This window comes from Anser brachyrhynchus (genome assembly GCF_964034855.1).
Source record: "Anser brachyrhynchus genome assembly, chromosome: 1".
In the NCBI taxonomy this organism is placed as follows: Eukaryota; Metazoa; Chordata; class Aves; order Anseriformes; family Anatidae; genus Anser; species Anser brachyrhynchus.
The window spans coordinates 103,578,712-103,600,498 of NC_137694.1; the positions used below are offsets into that span (position 1 = coordinate 103,578,712).

The 21,787-nt window shown below is 43.2% G+C and overlaps 1 protein-coding gene across 13 annotated transcripts in view; it reads right to left on the reverse strand.

Moving 5' to 3' along the window:
* The window catches only part of CLCN1 (chloride voltage-gated channel 1), an 84,644-nt gene that overhangs the window by 59,222 nt on the left and 3,635 nt on the right, over positions 1 to 21,787 (reverse strand). The window contains exon 2 of one of the 13 annotated variants that reach the window (XM_080586132.1): positions 5,516 to 5,649. The exons of the other annotated variants lie outside the window; for them this stretch is intronic. Coding sequence (XP_080442258.1) covers positions 5,516 to 5,578 — 63 coding nt within the window. The 5' untranslated portion in view covers positions 5,579 to 5,649. The remainder of the gene's footprint in view (positions 1 to 5,515; positions 5,650 to 21,787) is intronic. 13 annotated transcript variants of the gene reach the window in all.

A 21,787-nucleotide genomic window follows, 5' to 3' on the forward strand; every position in this document is an offset into this window, starting at 1 on the left:
AGTCCTGTGCATAAGTGCTGTTGAAGGCAGCCCTTGACCAGGGCAGTATTTGTGGCTGATTGTGTCAGTGTCCTGTCTCTGGGATACATGCTCAGCTTTGCTACCAGCTGAACCTGCAAAGACAAAAGTGGCAGCTGCATCCCCAAGGTCCCTGGGCACCTGGCTGAGCCACAGTGTCTGGAAAGGGATGGTCCTGGGCCAAAGCAGCTATTGGAGGCAACCACTCTCTTGTCACTCTTTACCTCTCTTAACACAGAGTAGCTACTCTCAACTTGTATTTAGTTCTGAAATCTGTTTCAGACTCAAAGAAGAAGTTGTAGGTCTAATGGCTTGTTTACTTTATCCAGATGGCACAGTTGACCTAATGTAACATACTGCTCCAGCTCTACCCATTGTCTTACCCATTGTCTTGTGTTTTCAGATTACTGGAGTCCCAAAAGAACAGAGTACTGAGCATACCACCAAAAAATCTGCCTTTGCACTGCTCTTGCCTAGTAACTGCTGCCAAATCTCCTATCACATCACCTGTAATTACCTGCCACATTTGCTCTTTATATGTTTTCTTTATTGCTCATCAGTCCTGGTTTCCACTGCCAAGGCCTAACACTACCTTTCTAGCAGGACACAGCAATGTAGTACTGCTATTGCTCGGGAGGTTACCAACAGATTCAGGAGACTTATCACAGAAATGTCAGAAGAGGTTAAAAAAAAGAAAAAAAAAAAAGAGGAAGATATAATAAGCATCTTGTACTAGTCACAAATACAGCTGACCTGTAGATGCAGCTTCCCTCAGTTCCCTAGGTGCATCTAAGCATGTTGAAAGGACTAACAAAGGCTGCAAAGGCCTTAGTAGGACAGTTTCTAGATTGCCCCACAGCACACAAGAGGAAAAATTTTTAGCCTGCTCAAATACTAGTTTCTTCTTCATGTATAACAGGCCCTACAGGTACTCCAAAGTGCATTTCTGTGGTAATTCCTTCAAGCATGACACCTGCCTGATGGACAAAACTACAGCTACAGCCCAAAGGATGGTCTAGGTGAAGAAAAAGAAAAAAATAGAAGAACTCTCACCCCAGACAGGTCTCTTCTCCAGTCAGCCATCTATCTCCCTCTTCTTCCCAGTTTTCTCTCAGGTCCCCTTGTCTTTCTCTGCCTTTATTCCTTTCTCCTGCATGCTTTTCACAATGTAGAAATATAGTCCCCAGCCTTTATAGCTAATGCTCTGACAGTATGGGGGAAGGGATGATTGAAGAGCCACACTTCTCTAATGGTCCTGTCTCAGGGAGATTTATCACCTGAAATCCCAGTGCTATTAATCAACAGTGACAAGGTTAACATTTTCCCCTGTGCCCTGCCCACAGAGATATAATAACTTCTAAGACTTCTCCTTACACTAGAACTTTTTTTGTTTCTCTGGCAGATCTACCCAGATCACGGCCTCACTGTATACAAACCTCATGGCCCACCAACAGACTGCACCTTTCTCTGGAATGAAAGATCACACCTCTTGTTCGGTTACCATCAATACCATGTATACAGAAATTATAGGAGATGGTGATGTAGAGCGCTCAACACCCCAGACTGAGAGAAGATGACTGTGTGGAAGCAGAGTTATTGTTCCTCAGAACTGTGCATGCAGAATAGAAAAGCAGTCATTTATGAATAAAAGAAAAATAATATCCTGTGCTTCAGTCAACTTAGTCCATGAGGTCCATAAGGCTGTGAAGCAGACAATATAAAAGATAGGTTATAAGACAAAATAAATTGCAAAGGTGAAAGGAAAAAAGGTAGTTTTAAAAGAGGAAGAAGAGGAAGGTGACAAAAGGAGGACTACTTAACAGTAATAAAAGCTACAAGAGATAAACCTGGAGGCAATACGAGACAAAGAAAGCATGGAAAGACATGAAGGATGAGATGAGGGATAAGAAGTTAGCCACAGCAAATGTACATTGCCTCAAACAGTAGCAACAGATGAAGGAAAAAAAAAAAAAGAGTGAGAAGGTAGGAAAAAGACTACAGTGGACATAAGACTTGTATGTGAGAGCAAGGTGTTTAAATGGGACATTTTATTAGACAAGATACTTGTGGAGGCTTTAAAACACTATAGAATGCAGTTGGAACTCTGGGAGAGAAAGAATGCTTTGAGTTAGGAAGAGAGAAGGAGATGGAGAAAAGATGCTTTTATAGTGAAAGAAAGAAATATACCATGGACTAGGGCTCGAACAGCAGAAAAAGTGAGACATTTAAGCTGTGCAACAACACATTGTAAACAAGACTGAATATGGAGAGATGATGACAGGGGACTCTCAAAGATAATTGGAAAGACAGGTTCAGTTCACAGTGAAAAGTAAAAAGTTGTCCAGAAAGTTTATGGGCTTTTATCACTGAGAGGTGACAAGCTAATATGAAGATATTTAAGAGGACATGTACTGACTAATACCAGACTGAACAGAACAGAATTGACAGAAACAGGGCAGATCTTGAGAATTATTATGTGATAACTTAAACAGGGGAATGATGGAGTTACCAGAAAAGAGTCAGAATTTAAAAAAAAGATCTCATGATTGTAACCAGATAAACACTTAAAGGAAAACAGGGACATGAAGGTCCCACTAAAGTAAATGTTGAAATAGATGAACCTGGAAGGAAACTTGAACAGATCATGATATGCCATGACTTGGCAAAAATGAAGTGAGATGGGTAGCTAACTTGTTAATTTGGGATTGTCTTATCTTACATTACAGTATAGTCACAGTTTGGACCTGAGTGTGAAAAGAACAAATAGAGAGAAATTTAACAAACCCAGCAGCAAGAGTGAGACCCACAAAACCAGAAGAAAGAGAATACAGCAAAATTAGGTTTCATAAATTGATCCCAACTCGTCCAGAACTTAAAGACAGATCTGTCTAGATGTCCTGGTGAGCTCTCCAGTTAGGATCAGCAGGGTTCAAAATTCAAAAAACACACTAGTCTTTACTAGAATAAAAACAGGATTATTTGATTTTTTCAAATAGAGAAAACTCCAAGCATATATGTCATGCAGTACAGCAATAAATTTATAGTTTATACAAAACACTTCCCCATCCACTGTGACTTTGCAGGGTACATTCTTGCTTCCAGGTCCAGCTTGGTTGCAATTAACATGGTGACTTTCTGAGCTGCTAAAATTTTGTGCTCCTACTCCGTTGCCTAGGAGATTGTTTCCACACTTCTAAGGCTGGGCTCCTTTCTAAGGCTCTTCCCCTACAGCTGCTCCTCTTAAATTGCAACCCTCAATTTTGTCTGAGACTCTTTACCCTATGGCACTGTATAGCTTCTATTAAAACAAAATGGCTCTCCAAAACAAGAGGTACTTTGCTGATGGGGGAAGATCTGATTGCCTTGCCTTAGAATAAATTGAGAACAAATATGCATAGTATGTATGAAAATATCAAAGAGGTATACCAAAAAGAAGAGATAAAAATTAAAAATAGACTACATGCTGGTGAGAAGCACAAAACTTTTTACAGCTGTATTATGCATTCAAAAGCAGCTAGTCAGTAAGAACACTCAATGCACGGTTTGAAGTGGGTTCAGTGGATCTCTGCTTATTTTCTAGAATAATGCTGCATTAACAAACATGATCCGAAGTATAAGCTTGAAGGCATTTTTATGAGAAGAGACTTAGGAATGTCTAGGAAATGCAGGTTCATCTCTAGTGATCAAAACTCATTAGGGATGCTTCCAAGCTTGTGAATTTATTGTTCTAGGATGGAGAGTCTACAAACTCTGGGCAATCACTCTTTACATCTCTATCTAGATGACAAGCTCTGATTCCAAATAATGAGTATTCCCTAATAAGCCACCTGCATCATGTTCTGTGTTTTATTGTCAGAAAAAAACATTCTTCAGAGGTGAGAGGCAGGCCATGCTCCCATAGATGATTTGTGCCTTTCTTCCCCTCTTCCCTGCAGATTGCTTGTTGCACAGGTAAAATTAATAGACACACATTTAATCTGTCAGTCATGCAGTTATACTGGTTGAAAGCAGCATGCCTGACATCATAAGGGTGGGAAGAAAATGTAGTAATGAGCTGTATAGAAATGGGCTGGCACAGGCTGTGCTAGGGCTCTTGATTCTGTATAGGACTTGGCTAATTTCAAGAGAAGACTGCTGCCTCCTACATCAACCACAGACAACTAGGAAAAAGTGTTATCATAGCTGAAAAGTTTAGGAGGAAGATAGACTTATAAAATAAAATTATTTGGACTTTGTGAAAAGGTAAGGTTTAAAATACATGTTAGGAGAACACTGAGACGTATTTGGGCAGGAAGAAGAGGCCTTAAGTATGCACAGACATCTCTGGGAGGCCCTGGCTAGGATTAGAGGTATACAAGAAAAGCAAAAATAGATTTCATTTTCCTAATTCTTGTTCAAATTTGAAATGCTTGAAAAGACATTTCCTTGAGCTCCAAGAATCTGTTAATGTCCCTGAGAATGTGATCACATTACTGGCATAGGGGACCTAAGGAACAGGCTGGTTGAAAAGGACAGTCTGACTTTGTTAGATACTGGAACTAATGATCAAGAAGCTCATGCAAGAAAAAATAATAAAAAAAAACATTTTCAGGCAGCTCAGCTCTTTGATCTAGCTGATGCATGGCCACAGGAATGCTAGGAAAGAAAGAGGCAGGAACACATCTAGAAATGAGGAAAGGGGCTGTCTTAAGCAACTATGAACCTTTTCTTTGTAATACTAAGGTCTTGCCTACATTTCAGAATTTCACCACTTTAATTGTATTACTAGTGCAAGTGATATAAATTATTCATGAATTCCATGGATGTCAAGTACTATTTGCTTTGACTGTACTAGTGTGTCCTGTCCTGTCTCAGTTGAGATAAATGATGTCAATATAGAAGCCATAGATGAGATAAATGATGTCAATATAGAAGTCATAGTACAGACATATTATCACTACCATTTAATATTTTTAAATACCATTTACTATAAAAACTAGTCTTTTAAATCTTGTACACTTTTGACTATGCTTCCCATTTCCCTTGTCCTTCTTCTGTCCAAATGCAGCTACCCATAAATGCACACATAAGCTTCCTGCACACAAGTAGTCTTGTAGCCTCAAAACAACAAGTCTTCCCTGTTTCCCATACAACAGTCCCTGATAATAATATGAGATAAGGATGAAGATAAACAGAAGGAAGAAGAGAGTAGTTCTTTTGATAGCCAAAAAAAATAAATCAATCACAAACAAGGGCAAAGCAATTCCACCGTGGAAATAACCTTTCTTGTTATCACTGGCTGTTGTTACAGGGATGATAGTGAGAGCCAGCATGACAGTCACTGGACACCCTCCCTCTTCTATCAGTCCTGTACTTTGATTTTTGAGAAAGTGTTGACGAAAGGGAAGAACTGCATGTAGCAAGTGCACCCAGGTTGAGGTGCTGAGTCACTCTTTGTCATGAAGGCTGCAGAAATTTCTCTGTGGAACTCATTAAAACAAAGCTGCTGTATGCTTACCAGTAAGAAGCAATTTTGACTGTCACAAGGGGGAAGAAAGTGGAAAAAGGACTCCAGGGCCATGAGGGAGCAAGTCTCCAGATACTGAAGAGACAGGAATAGGTAGTATTTCAAGGTAGCCTCGTATTTCAAATCTAGGACAAAATAAGTCAGCAGAATAAGTGCAAGAATGTATACTGCAAATGGTGTTGGGTACTAGGGCTGACATTTAATGTCCACATCATCTGAAAATGTTAAATTTGGAACAGGAATCCAGGGAGTGACTGTGGATCAACATTATAAGCTATTGACCAGAGCCCAAGGATCATCGAGTCCAACTCCTGGGTCCCCAAAGGACCACCCCCCAAAACGAAAAAGAAATAGATTATGTGTCTGAAACGTGTCTGCTTCTTGAACAACCACTAATACCCCAGCCTCTAACCCCACCCCCTGATTTTCCCTGCTGTCCCTGAAGTTATCTTCCCCCTACATTGATCGACCTTCAGGAGGTGTTTGGTGTTCATGTGGCCTCTGAAAAGCTAGACCACTTGCTCTGCGGCTTGTCTTTGTGTGGGGAGGAGTCTGTGTTCTCTGTTAGGTGCACTGGCTGTGCTGTGCTGGAGATTTATTTATTTATTTATTTAGCAAGAGAGGGACAGGAATGTCTCAGTCCAGAAGCTTTTGGGCACTACAAGGACTGTGGGTTTACACAGGTCCGCAGACTCCTTAGACTCATCATGCTGAGGGAAAAGCTGTGCTACCTACTGAAAATTCATTGCTCTGGAAAGAAGATACATCTGACCCTTGCCATGGCAGATTACCACATCATCTTCATCAGTGAGGGCCCTGTTCAAGGAGGGAAGGGGACCCAGGAGACAGAATGCTTTCCAGCACCCTTGGGACTGTAGCTCTGTCTATATGACTTGCTGTTATACAGCTCTGTTGGTACCACTGGCACCACCACTGCTGGGCACCAGGTTCCTCAGCCTCCTGGTGAAACAGATCAAAATCTCTTCATTAAACTCCATGGGATGGAGGTAAGATCTTTGAAGGGGCTGGTTACACTCCTTGATTTAGGCATTGTGTTCCTTCAGGAGACCTTCACCAATCCGACTGCCAAGCTAGTTGCTGCAGGGCTAGAGAATGGTCTACTTTAGCTGCCTCATGGATGTCTCTGATGAAGCAGTGATCCTATAAAGGTTTTTAATGGAAACACTACATTTACACATAGCAATAATGAGAGTGTATATAGGCAAAGGCACCGGAAGAAATGGCAGAGCAATGGTTTTCGAAGAAGGCTGCACATGCAGCCTGACTGCACCAGTCCCATGCCACAGATAAGGTCAAAACAAATATGTGGAATGAAAACCATGTGATACACCTCAACTGGTCCCTGCGTTTATATTGTTCAGAGGCAATATGAAGGATGCAAAGATCAGAAAGTGCTGTTGCTACTCCCAAAGAACCTAGAAGACATGATGAACATATGTTGTCCTTTGTGGCAGGACCACTTGGATACTTAGGTTTCATATTGAATTTTGCCTCACTGATCATTACAGTCCTATCTCCTCTCTTGACCTATAGTCTTGAGTTTTGGGGAACATGATCATTCTACTAAATCAGCTACTGCAAATTCAGAACTGGTTGGAAGTGCACTAAAGCCTTTAGCACCCGTGTTCTGATACCAGGTCTGCAATGTTATTTTTATGAAGAGGCCTTCCACAGCAGTATCAATACTAAGGAATGTCTGGCCCTGGCTGTGAATTTTACTTCTGTCCTATACCACAGAGTTGCATTGGAAATGCAAGGCTGATATCATGACGAAGGCAGGAGGTCAGCCCTCCCTAATAGATACCTGGTACCATCTCCAGCCATTCAACAGTATTTCTTTCACCTTACATCCAAATGAAGGAGATCAGGCTGAGCCATTCCTGACTAGATAGCTTCTGTATGTTACACTGGAACTTCTCATGGACAGCCTCTGACACTGGACTGTTGTCCTTCCCATACAACCATCTACTCTCTGTGAGGGCTGCTGTCACTTCTTGTTGGCCTACTGTCCATCCTAACATGGACACTGTAGTTCCTGTGGGAAGACTAAAGAGAAACTTTACTCTCAAAAGTGTAAACAGTCAGCTGTTGTACTGTTATGGAATTGGCTGTGTCAATCCCATAGTCCTCAAGATTCAATACAAAAATGTCATCAGTTAACGATTGCCTATTCTCTTTAGATAATACCCATTCACTACAGACCCAAACACACTGATCTGGGAAACTGAGAAGGAGATAGAAGACTACACTCACAGAAAGGGGTTGTGTTGGAAATAAAAACAACTAAAGGTTGTGAAAGAGTCAAAAATCCTTGGGAAACGATTTGGAAATGGTATGCCAGAGTATCTAAGGGTGTTTTGTTATCACATTATACTAAATTGTGCTACATACTTGCTATGATGATGCCACGTTTTGTAAGGTATCAGAAGTTAGATGCTTGAATAGAAAATAAAACCAACAAGGCTGGAGGAAATAGCACATCAAGAAATAATAAGCAAGTTATATTTATTGAATATCTTTCTGCCAACTGAGGAAATATGAATTCCTTCCTTTTCTTTCCCAGGACTGGTTCTTCAGAATGAAACAGGTCAGTCCAGTACCTGCCTCACCCCTGGCATTCTGTTCCTTAAGATATTGCTCAGATAAAAGAGTAGAGCAGGGCTCACAGATGTTGACCCAGGGGGGTTACACTGGGCAGTTCTTGTTACTGCCTCACAAATTTAAACTGTTGTGATTGAGTGGCTCTTTAAGAGTGGTGTTTCTTTGACACAGTTACGCCTACAGGTAGCTTTATAGCCTATGTAGTATTGGAACAGTTTCCCACAGTGATAAAGCAGTTTGTAAAGAGTGAAGGTGACACGGAGTGGTTCAAGGCTAGTGATGGAGAGTGAAAGATGCCTAATTCCTGCAGATATTTTGACTCTTCCTGTGGGCCTGTATTAAAGGGCTACCAGTTGGGCTTGAATATCCTACACTATCTGAGCCCTAAGCAGTAAAAATGCTGCCTGTCACACTGTGCATCTGCCTAATCAAAAGTCAGTAATGTATAGGATCTTGGACCTAATCTCCCTTAATCTTTCTCCCTTTCTCCTTTCCTGTTTGGAAAGGTCTTCCCTTTCCGGACAGTCTGAAGTCTGGTCATTTATCTTTTGGTATAAGGGCAGTATATATAAGGTATATATATAAGCTGAATGTATAACATAAGGTGTAAGTCGAAAGGAAAAAGGAACTCTTTAAGGGTCACAGGGGTAAGAGTAATCCAGACAGCTTTTGAAAGATAGAGAAGAGAGAGAACACACGGTAGTTCAAGATTTTTCAGAGTTGACCTGAACCTTCACAGCTGACTCACAACTGTGAGTGGCATAAAAGGGCAGTCACATTCTCTTCCTTGCACCAGCTCTGATATGTGTGGCCTTAGCATTCTGGAAGGTAAACTGATAGAAAAACATTCATGTCTTTATGTGGTTAACTTCTCAAGTGTCGTGCTTAGAATGTGTTCACAACAGGTCAGGGAAGCAGCATTAAGAAGCTCCTACATGTGCTAGTCAATAGATCATCTCAGCTATAATATACTCTCAAATGAAGAATTAAAACACATGCTTAGGCAAGAGAAGAACTTCACCTTTAATTAACCCTTGCTTTCTATTCCCAACAGAAAGATTTTCATGTAACTATGGACTAAACTTCCTTTACTACACTGGCTGTTTCTTTAGTCACTAGTACGTAGCAGAGCTGAGATCTGTTTAATATTGCATTTGACTTTACCATTCCTGCAAAGCTTAGGTGAATCTGTTCTTTTACTCTATGGGCCTGGGGCATTTATATATTTCTAGTTAATGGAAATGAGCTTTCCAACATGCCCTATTTATGTATGGAATCAGAACTAAAAGCGGAGTACACAAAGTGTGCTGTCCTCTACTGCTGATTATAAACTTGATGGCAGCAAATTCCTCTTTGGTCTTGAAAAGGAGTGACAGTTTACCAATAAGTCATTTAGAATTAGAATAGTTCAGTTGGAAGGGATCTGCAAAGAGTTGAACTGCCTGACCACCTAAGGGCTAACCAAAAGTTAAATCATATTATTAAGGGCATTATCCAAAAGCCTCTTGAACATCATCAGGCATGGGGCATCAACCACCTCACTGGGAAACCTGTTCCAGTCCTTGACCACCCTGACTGTAAAACTTTTTTACCTAATATCTAGTCTGAACCTTCCCTGGTACACGTTTCTGCCATTCCTTCATGTCCTATCATTGGTTATCAGGGAGGAGAGATCAGCACCTCCCTTTCCATTTCCCCTGCTCAGGAAGTTGCAGACAGCAATGAGGTCACCACTTAGACTCTGTTTTTCCAGATTAGACAACCTAAGTGTCCTCAGCCTAGGACATGCCTTTCAGCCCTTTCCAACCAAAGACTGTAAGTCTTTTCTGCCTTCCTCTGCATGCATTCAAGTATTTTACTATCCTTTTTATATTGTGGAGCCCAGAACTGCACACAATATTCAAGGAGAGGCCACACCAATGTTAAATACAGTGGGAGAATCACCTCTTTTGACCAGCTGGCTATGCTGCGTTTAAGGCAACACAAAATGTTTGCTCTTGTTGTGGTTTAACCCGGCTGGCAGCTAAACACCACACAGCTGTTCGCTCACCCTCCCCCCTCCCTCTCTGGGATGGGGGAGAGAAACGGGAAAGTGAAGCCTGTGGGCTGAGATAGAGACAGTTTATTAAGACAGGAAACTAATAATAACAATAATAATAATAATAATAGTACTACTACTACTAATGTGTACGAAACAAGTGATGCACAATGCAATTGCTCACCACCCGCTGACCGATGCCCAGCCTATACCTGAGCAGTCAGCCCCCCCCCCCCAGCTAGCCACCCCTGTATATTGTTTAGCATGACGTCAGATGGTATGGAATACCCCTTTGGCCAGTTTGGATCAGCTGTCCTGGGTCTGTCCCCTCCCAGCTCCTGCTGCACCCCCAGCCTGCTCGCTGGCAGGACAGAGCGAGAAGCCGAAAAGTCCTTGGCTTGGTGTAAGCACTACTCTGCAACAATTAAAACATCAGCATGTTATCAGCACTCTTCTCATACTAATCCAAAACATAGCACCCTACCAGCTACTAGGAGGAAAATTAACTCTGTCCTAACTGAAACCAGGACAGCTCTCTTGGCTGCCTGGGCACACTGATGCCTCATGTTAAGCCTACTGTCAACTACCAGCCCCTTTCTGCTGAGCCAGCCACTTGTCTCCCAGCCTGTGCCTGGGTTTGGTATTACTCTGTCCCAGGCGCAGAACCCATCACTTTCCTTTGCTGAACTTCATGCTGCTGCTGATTGCCCAATGCTCCAATTTATCTGGATTGGAGGCCTCTTTAAGGCCTCTTGCAAGTCCTCTGTAAGGCCTCTTGTTTCTCCACAGAGTCAACAGCATCTCCCAAGTTAATACCATCAGTGAACTTGCTAAGGATGCGTTCAATTCGCCAGGTGATCAGCTCCGAGACAGTCCTGTTCTGCAGCAGAGTGGGGGATTGCAGTGGGCAGGCACTTTTCTGGCATCGAGGCCACTTGAGGCAGCCAAGGGAGCTGCCAGGACCCAGCAGCCCTCTTGAGGGTGGCTGATGAGGCACTGGTGGAGCCAGAAGCCCCCCTCATTGTACAAAGGCAGCCCCTGGGAAGCATGGGCGACCAGGGCAGGCAAACAGGGCATGGTGTGGCAGTTTGTGCACAGAGGGTGCCACACCCCAAAAAGTGATGGACCTCCTGCCCCGTCGGGCAGAGGGAGGGGACTTGAGAGGTGCAGAAGAATGGAAACAGGTCCCTGCTTGGCATCGCAGGTGACCCCCCTCATTACACGCCTTGCCTGTCCAGCTGCCCTTACACAACAGGTTTGAGATCCTAGAGCTCGAGGGACAGGGTGGTGAGGATGTGGGGGAAGTGCACCCAGGAGGCAGTCTAGGGCAAGGAAGTCAACTCCACTCCTCAAGACTTCCTCCACCAAGGAAGAAAGAAGGGTAATGGTCATAGGTGACTCCCTTCTGAGGGGAACAGAGCGCCCCATATGTCGGCCAGACCCTACCCATAGGGAAGTCTGCTGCTTCCCTGGGGCCCGGGTCAGGGACATTACTAGGAAACTTCCTGACCTTGTTCGCCCCTCTGATTATTACCCCTTAGTGATAATTCAGGCTGGAGTACTGAGCCTCCTGACCTGGAAGTCTGGGACGGGGAGCAGAAGATACCCCCGCAGTTCATCTGAAAACAGAGACCTGCTGCTCCACCTGGACTGTCACAAGTCCACGGGGCTAGATGGGATCTACCTGAGGGTGTTGAGGGAGCTGGCAGATGTGACTGCCAAGCTGCTTTCCATCATCTATCAGCAGTCATGGTCATCTGGGGAGGTCCCAGATGACTGGAGACTTCTAATATGAAGTCCATGTATAAGAAGGGTTGTAAGGAGGACCCAGGGAACTACAGGCCTGTCAGCCTGACCTCGGTGCCAGGAAAGGTAATGGAACAGGTCATCTTGAATGCAATCATGCAATGTATGTGGGACAAGCAAGGGATCACGCCCAATGAGCATGGGTTCATGAAAAGTAAGTCCTGCCTGACCAGCCTCATCTCCTTGTATGACTGGGTGACCTGCCTGGTGGATGAGGGAAAGGCTCTTGGTGTAGTCTACCTAGACTTCAGTGAGGCCTTTGACATGGTCTCCCACAGTATTCTCCTGGAGAAGCTGGCAGCCCATGGTTTAGACAGGTACACTCTTTGCTGGGTTAAAAACCGGCTGGATGGCTGGGCCCAGAGAGTAGTGGGGAATGGAGTGAAATCCAGCTGGTGACCAGTCATGAGTGGTGTTCCTCATGGGTCAGTGTTGGGGCTCATCCTCTTTAATATCTTCAATGATGATTTGGATGAGGGAATTGAGTGCACCCTCAGTAAGTTTGCAGATGACAGCAAATTGGGGAGAAGTATCAATCTGCCGGAGTGTAGGAAGGCCCCGCAGATGGATCTGGACAGGATGGGTCAATGGCCAGAGGCCAATGGGATGAGATTCAATATGGCTAAGTGCCGGGTCTTGCACTTTGGCCACAACAACCCTATGCAGTGCTACAGGCTTGGGGCTTTGTGGCTGGAAAGCTGTGCAGAGGAAAAAGATCTGGAGGTGCTGGTTGATGCTCGCCATGAGCCATGAACACGAACATGAACTGGCAGTGAACATGAACTGGCCATGAACATGAGCTGGCAGTGTGCCCAGGTGGCCAAGAAAGCCAATGGCATCCTGGCCTGTATCAGAAATAGTGTAGCCAGCAGGACCAGGGAGGTGATCCCCTTGTACTCTGCTCTGGTGAGGCTGCACCTTGAGTACTGTGTTCAGCTTTGGGCCCCTCAGTACAAGAAGGATATCGAGGTCCTGGAGCATGTCCAGAGAAGCTGGTGAAGGGCCTGGACCACAAGTCCTATGAGGAGCGACTGAGGGAAGTGGGGTTGTTTAGTCTGGAGAAGAGGAGGCTCAGGTGATACCTTATTGCTCTCTACAGCTACCTGAAAGGCAGTTGTGGGGGGCTGGGTGTCAGCCTCTTCTCACAGATAACTAGTGATAGGACAAGAGAGAATGGCCTCAAGTTGCACCAGGGGAGGTTCAGGTTGGAAATTAGGAGACATTTCTTCTCAGAAAGAGTAGTTAGGCATTGGAACGGGTTGCCCAGGGAGGTGGTGTCACCATCCCTGTAGGTGTTTAAGGAAAGGTTGGACTTGGCGGGTAGGGTCATGATTTAGTGGGTGACCTTGTTAGTAGGGTGATGGTTGGACCAGATGATCTTGGAGGTCTTTTCCAACCTTAATGATTCTATGAAGTCCTGTATCCGGCTAGTAGATAAAAATGTTGAACAGAACCAGCCCTGGAATTGAGTCCAGTGTTGGTCACCACGGGTAGAAAGTCACTGTTCCCCCAGTCAGGGTGTCCCAACTCTGAGGACTGGGCAGCCCAAGTTCTGTCATTAAGATCAAAAACTGATGCAAAATAGGCTTTAAATGGCTCTGCCTTCTCCTCATCCCTACTTGTTGGGTGACGAAATTCATCAAATATCAGTCTAATGCTTTCCTTAAAACTCCTCCTGGTGTTGACATATTTGAAAAAGCCTTTTTTGTTTGTCTGACACCACAGTGGCCAATGTCAACTCAAGTTGAGATTTGGCTTCTCTTGTTTTCTCCCTGCAGATGCTAACTGCAGCTCTGTACTCTTTCTGTGAAGCCAGACCTTGCTTACAAAAGTATTTTCTTTTTCTGTCCTGGTTCCAGAAGAAGTTTGCTATTCAGCCAGGTAGTCTTCTACTCCACTTAGTTGACTTGCAACACGGTGGGATTGCCTGCTCCTGGGCTTTTAAAGGTGGTTCTTGAAAAGCGACCAGTTCTCATGAATCCCTAAATGCTCTAGAGTAGATTCTCAGGGGACACTGCTAACTATCTCCCAGAGTGGTTTAAAGCTTGCTCTCTTAATGTCCAGGGTGGCAACTCTGTGGACCTTATTTTCCTTGTGCCCAAAATTCTCAACTCAACTATTTCATTATCACTGTGGCCAAGACAGCCACCTACAATCACCTCTCGCACAAGGCCTTCTCCCTATTCTCAAACAACATATCTAGGAGGGCACCTTTCCTAGTTGGCTCACTAAGCATTTGTGACAGGAAGTCATCTTCAGCATGCTTTAGGAATTTCCCAATATGATGTTCCCCGTTTATACCTAAGAAGTTGCAATCTCCCAAAGGATGTGGGCAACCAATCCAGTAAAATAAAAGAAGTAAAACCAAAGGCTGAGTGAAGAACTGGATAAGGACCTTAACAGAATGACCAAATAATAAAATGGCAGATGAAACAGTCTCAATAAGTATAAAGTGATGACTCGGGGGAGGAACAGACATTCTAGCACAAGAATAAGCTATCTGCTGCTATTTTAAGTTAACTCTTACTATGTAAGAGTGAGGTCTTGGACTTAAAGAGATTGTACATGATAATGGTTCCCTCAATATTCTGAACCATTTTTTCAGAAATAGGAAAAGAGGGCTAGATGAAATGCAGGGTGCATTTACATTCTGGGTAATATTTGCATTTCTGTTTCCCCTGATTTCAAAAATAATGTGGTAGAATTGGATGAATTACAGAGGATGGTTAAAATTATGGAATAGCTTCTGTATGAGGAACAACTAAGTAGACTTGAACCTCCCAGGCTGGAAAGAGCAACAAGGGCTGAACATGAATAAAATCATGAGCGATAAGGAAAAAGTGAAGGTTTATTCACACTTCTGTTATATCTCAGGAGGTAGGTAGCGGCTTCAGAACTGTACTGGGTCTGGCTGGGATGGAGTTAGCCTGCCCCACAGCAGCCCATATAGTGCTGTGCTTTGCACTTGTAGACTTGGTATCACACTACCTTTTTGGCTATTGCTGAGCAGCACTGGGACAGTGAAAAGGCTCTCTCTCCAACCCCCTCACCAAAAAAGGCTAGTAGTCTGGGGGTGGTCAAGAGGAGGGGAGGGGACATAGCCAGCACAGCTGACCTAAACTGACCAAAAGGATATTCCATACCCTATGATGTCATGCTCACCAATAACAGCTGGGGGAAAATAAGGAGGGAGGGGCACACACTTGTTATGAAACTGTTTGTCTTCCCAAGCAACTGCTAGACATATTGAGGCCCTGCTTCCCAAGAAGTTGGTGAACATCATTTGCTGATGGGAAGTAGAGAATATTTTTCTTTCTCCTTTTGCTTCCATGTGGCCTTTGCTTGTTTTTTTTTTTTTTTTGTTTGTTTGTTTTTCCTTAATTAAGCCTCTCCTTATCTCAAACCTGCAAGTTTTTTTTTCTTTCTTTTTTTTTTCCCATGTCATTTCCCCCTCTCCCCTCCCCTCCGCTCCCCTCTCCCAGTCCTACTGAGGACGGGGAGTGAGAGAGCAGCTGTGTGGTACTTAGCTGCCTACAAGTTTTAAACCACAACAAGAACAAGAAATAAATTGTCGGTCAGACAAAATGCATCTTGTTATATTGAAGTCACAGCTTCTTGGAATTTAGATGCAAACAGTTTTAATTTGCTCTTCTGTAACAGAAGTAAATAATTTTTTTGTGAGTCCTTTAAAAATAAGGGTAGATAAGACAGTCTGTTACAGATGAGGAATGCAAAAAAATTCTGTGTCATATTTAGAACACAGTAATGTTGTTGACCATTAGGTAATTTGCACTACTGTTCCTCTGAGCACTATAATTAATCACAGAATATTTGAGCTTGGAAGAGTCATCTGGTGTCTTGTCCAACACAAGGATGATGCCTGCAACCAGGCGATCAGGCCCAATCAGCATGGGTTTATGAAAGGCAGGTACTGCTTGATGAACCTGATCTTCTATGACAAAGTGACGTGCTTAATGGATGAGGGAAAGGCTGTGGATGTGGTCTACCTTGACTTCAGTAGGGCTTTTGACACCGTTTCCCACAGCATTGTCCTGAAGAAGCTGGCTGCTCATGGTTTGGACTGCCATACGCTTCGTTGGGTTAAAAACAAGATGGGTAGCTGGGCCCAAAGAGTCGTGGTGAATGGAGTTAAATCCAGTTGGAGGCCGGCCACTAGTGGAGTCCCCCAGGGCTCAGTATTAGGGCCAGTTCACTTTAATATCTTTATTGATGATCTGGATGAGGGGATCGAGTGCACCTGGGGCGCAACAACCCCAAGCAGAGCTACAGGCTGGGAGATGAGTGGCCGGAAAGCTGCCTGGCAGAGAAAGACGTGGGAGTATTGGTTGATAGTCAGCTGAATATGATCCAGCAGTGTGCTCAGGTGGCCAAGAAGGCCAACAGCATCCTGGCTTGTATAAGAAACAGTGTAGCCAGCAGGACCAGGGAAGTGATTGTCCCCCTGTACTCGGCTCTGGTGAGGCCGCACCTCGAGTACTGCGTTCAGTTTTGGGCCCCTCAGTACAAGAAGAACATCAAGGTGCTCAAGCGTGTCCAGAGAAGGGCAATGAAGCTGGTGAGGGGTCTGGAGAACAAGTCGTACGAGGAGCGGCTGAGGGAGCTGGGGTTGTTCAGCCTGGAGAAGAGGAGGCTCAGGGGCAACCTTATCGCTCTCTACAGGTACCTTAAAGGAGGCTGTAGCGAGGTGGGGATTAATCTATTCTCTCACGTGCCCAGTGATAGGATGAGGGGGAATGGGCTAAAGTTGCGCCAGGGGAGGTTTAGGTTGGATGTTAGGAAGAACTTCTTTACTGAAAGGGTTGTTAGGCATTGGAATGGGCTCCCCATGGAAGTGGTTGAGTCACCATCCCTGGAGGTCTTTAAGAGACGTTTAGATGTAGAGCTTAGTGATATGGTTTAGTGGAGGACTTGTTAGTGTTAGGTCAGAGGTTGGACTAGATGATCTTGGAGGTCTCTTCCAACCTAAATGATTCTGTGATTCTGTGACAATGCTCAAGCACTGTCAGCTGGAACAAGTTGCCCTGGACTATGTTCAGACAGCTTTTGAATATCTCCAAGGATATAGATTCCACAAGCACCCTGGGCTACTTGTTCTGGTGTTCAGTCACCCTCACAGTAAAGAAATTCCTTTCTTATATTGAAACAGAATTTCCCATGTTTCAGTTCGTTTCCACTCCCTCTTGTCATGTCGCTGGCCACCACTGAGGAGAGTCTGCCTTGGTCTGTTTCAGCCTCCCATCAGACAATAAGAGTTCTCCAGGCTAAACAATGCCAGCTCTCAACATTTCCTTATATGAGAAATGCTCCAGTACCTTCATTATCTTTGTGGTCTTTTTTTTGACTCGCTCCAGTAGGTCTGTAATTTTTTGTACTGGAGAGGACACAGTACTCCAGGTGTGGCCTCACCAGTGCTGAACAGAGGGGAAGGACCACCTCCCTTGATTTGGTGGCATCCTGCCTCCTTAAGTAGCCCAGGATACCATCAGCTTTCTTTGCAGCAAGGGACTATTGATGGCTCATGTTCAACTGGGTGACCAGTAGGACCCTTACATTATTTTCCGCTGGGCTGCATTCCAGAAGATCAGTCCCCAGCATGTACTAATGCACTGGGTCATTCCTACCCAGATGCAGGAGTCTACATTTCCTTTTTTCAAACATGATGAGGTTCTTCTCTGCCCATTCCTCAAGCCTATTGGGGTCTGAATGGGTGTTCAACCATCTGATGTATCAACTACTTTCTGCAAATTTATTGAGGATTTACTCATCCCCATCATCCAGATCATTAATGATGAGGCTGGCATAACTTCAGTCTGAACTTGAGGGTCCACAAAGTAATTGTCTTAAACACTGGTAATGTTTTTACACATAAGGTAATATTCTTAAACACCATGCTTCCTCGCATCATCAAATTAGGAAAAAACATACTACCTATAATTTATTGGAGTTTTCAGAGCTGCAGGTGATCACTTTCTTTGAAAAGATCTAGGTGCCAAACACACTTGCATTAGCACTGTGTAATAAATACAGTGAAGTTGCTGTGTATTCTTAACCACTTTTAGAATCTACTCTCATGCCCATGGCTGATAGTCAAACATGCCTGAACCTTTTATAAATATTCTCTCGAAATGAATCTCACCAATCATTTGGTTCATTTGTCAATCTCAACAGTCATTTGGTTCCTTTAAGGTCACAGAAGAATCAATTACTTCACCAGGCAGCAGAAATTTGTTGTACAGATGTGTGTTTCAGTTGTAACAATGCAAGCAAATCCATTAGCTGAGTTATATCCTTAGTAGTGTCCACAGACTGTGTGTTGCTATAACAACTTGTCGAGGATCTCTTTGCTACTCATATGTTAAATGTGGAGATTTGTATCACTTGCATCATGATCAAATCCAAAAGCATAGTATGCCATCACGTGCAGAGAACCCGCAATGAAATTTGGTTCCCCAGGTCACTTAAGAGTAAATCACTTAGTGATTAGTGGGTTACTCAGTGGTAAATTAAAACAGTGTGAGTAAGCAGATTCAGGTAACTTAGTCTCCAACATTAACAGCCTGTGCCTGTCCTCCCTCTACATTAACAAGACAAGAGAACAGTGTTATCATTGCATCATGGAGGTATCTGGGAGCTGTTCTGACAATACTAACTTGAGCAACTTGAGTAGCAACTTCTTGCTGCTTCACTAAATCAAGTATTAACACAATAACTTATTTTTATTCAGTGTTTACCTCCAGAACAACCAAGTTGTTTGCTGATTTGTATAGATTCACAACAGTAGCCAAGCTTACCTGGAAAATTTTGTATTTGCTGTGCATTTCTGTATTGAGGCATTACTTCTCATGTACTGTACCTCTTATGCCACCTGCTGTACAGCTTGGGCAGTAATATCTGTATTCCAATTTCACCACTTCTTACTATCGTTGACGGTTTTACTGGAAACTGGTCTAACTTTTTGAAATACCGGGAATGCTAATAAAAGTGGTCTTTCACTCGGCCCCATAAACTTGTCTGAAATACTTTAATCTGCTATACTGCTAAATTTTTATGCAAGTATCAGCTGTCAAAACAATGATGTATTTTCTTTGTCCATGTAAAAGAGCTTATAGCACGTAGCTACCATAGATTTCAAACAAATGTGGGATGCCCTCTTATGACATTTACACACAAGCAGGTTATTTTACTTTTGGTAACAAAAGATCAACGTCAAGGATTAGATTGATCAGCATCTTGCCAGCTTGTGACATTTATTTTCTTGGGCTGGAGGTCTGTACAGTTCTTGGAAAAGCTTAACTTTCATAGCATTATAAGCAAAGAACATGTAGCCTGTGAAGAGAAAATGAAAGAGCTGTTTTTTTTCACCTTGGAGGAGAATGAGGGGGCTCTCTTTGCTCTGACTCCACCTAGAGAGAGGGTATAGAGAAGATGGAACCAGACTCTTCTCAGAGGGGCACAGGGAATGCCCAAGAGGTAACAGACATGGATTACAAGGGAGATCTATGACGGAGCAGGGGTGTGGACTGTATACTGCAAGAGGCCCCTTCCCATCTAAATCTTTCTGTTACTTTTTTATTTTTTTCTTGGATGGAGATAAAAAATATACTGCCAGACAAGCATAGATTATTACTAGAACTGTAAAGTCTAGGTCTGCTAGCAACATACACTGGAAAAGAGAAATTCTTCAAGAAGCACCTGCTTGGTCTCACAGTGGAGCTTATAGCCACAGTGAAGTATATGAGAATTTCCTATCCCCATATTTTACACAGGTAGAGGCAGATCTAAATATCTCTTCCATGCTGTGATAGACAGCACTATTTTGTTGTTTGTGGAAGAGGTTCAAACTGTGTGGTTAGGAGAGCTATAAACAGTGTCTCATGATATGTCTCTAGGGTCTGGCACTGTAGAGAAGTAAATCTGCACTCCAACCAAGCTTCAGTCTGCTACTAATCCAGGATCAGTGAATGCCATGTGTATTCTGCCTTATTAAAATCTTAAAAATAATGTCTGTGTTATTTTAAGAAAAAGCCAGTTGTTTCTGGGCCTGTTCTCATTTCTGTCTTCCTCAGCCTTCCTACTGGGATGTCAGTTCACACTGGAATCATTCTGTTACCTGCAGGCGTTCTGAAAATTAACCCATCCCTTGAATAGAAGATGTCCAGACACAATCCTACAGCACAAAAAGAGGAGATCTGTTTTTCCAGCAACTGACTGACAGTTAAGCGTAGAGGAACACTAGTATGTCTACATTGCAGGGGAATGTTTTTTAATTCCCCAGGCATTTGTACCATGCAGCCTGGAAAAGATCTTACCATGTATTTCTGTAGCGAAATTCTGATAAGGCAAGATTTGTGATCCCATTAATGGGAAGTGGGGAGAGAAATGAATGCCAACCTTCAAACATACCTATAGAACTGATTCAGCAGATGCTGAAGCAAGTGGAAGTAGACGGCACGGTGGATATTGTGGATAACTGAATAGGAAGCTCTTAGCTTCAGTAGATATTAAACTCCAGTCTCACAGGAAGATGACAAATGGACCTCTTCTGTTCACCTCTATTAATTTCAGTAGAGGCAGCCCTGTGAGCCAACAAGTACTGCCAACATACAAGACGTGAGAAGCTAAAAATTGTTTCCTTATAACAGTAGGTGATACTTCTTTAAATGCCTGCATTTTTAATCATCCAGCAAGTAAGTGAAGACTTCCTTTTTTTTTTTTTTCTTTTTTTTATTTTTTTTTCTTTTTCTTTTTTTTTTACTGTCATTCTCAGGAGCTTATGTCTTGCCTGGTAGAGCATGACCCTATATTCGTCTGTCTCATCTGCCATCTCCACCTTTGGAATTAGCAGTACAAATCTGCACAAGTGATCTTTCTCATGACCTCAGATCTCCAGGTCTCGTCTTCCTTCTAACATTACTTTGTGTATGATTGACAATAACTTCAGAAAGCAAAAGAGGAGGAGGGACTGTGGAGGATCCCCCCCACAGCCTTGGGACAGCACAGGGGAAGAGTCACATGGGATATTTTTAGAAAAGAATCCAATGGCAGTGACGTGGGGAAGGCACAGAGAAAAACACAGCTGTGAAACCTAACACTTGGCTTCATATATACTGAGAGCAGGAGCATCAGAGAAACAAACTGAGGAGACACAGCAGAAGACAAAAGTGGGAGAAAGGTACGTGAAGATAACAAGAGAATGATGAAAGAGTAAATTACAAAAAAGTAATAAAAACATGGGAAAGAAATCTCTTAAAGAGAACATGGGAGATAAATGGCTAAAGGACTGAGCCAGTATGTGAGAAATTGAATAAAGTGGCCATGTTACATAAATGAACAGAGATGCTTTAGTCACAGATGGACAGGAATTGGTCAGTTGACTTATCAGATCTGTTATTTAGATGATTTGTGACCTGGAATGCTGACCAGCAAGTACCCAGTCTACTGTCTCACCTCTTCCCAAGGTATAATGACTTAAGTATTGGACTGTGACACTGCATTAGATTTTATAAATCAGAGGAAAATAGCAGCCACTTCCACAGTCTTTGAAGCCAGGCGATGACCTACTCTCTCTCTGACTACAGGCCAGTGTGCTCAGAGAGCAGTGACTTTATGTATGAAAACTAATGTCTGTAGTATTAGTTTGGCAGCAATCATACACCTTCTGCTACTCTCTCTTCACTAAACAAGAAAGAACTAACAGAATTGATTATGTGGAGTGGATAGTGATAATGATGATCCTTGATAAGAGTATGTTGCTAAAGGTAGAATTCTCAAACATA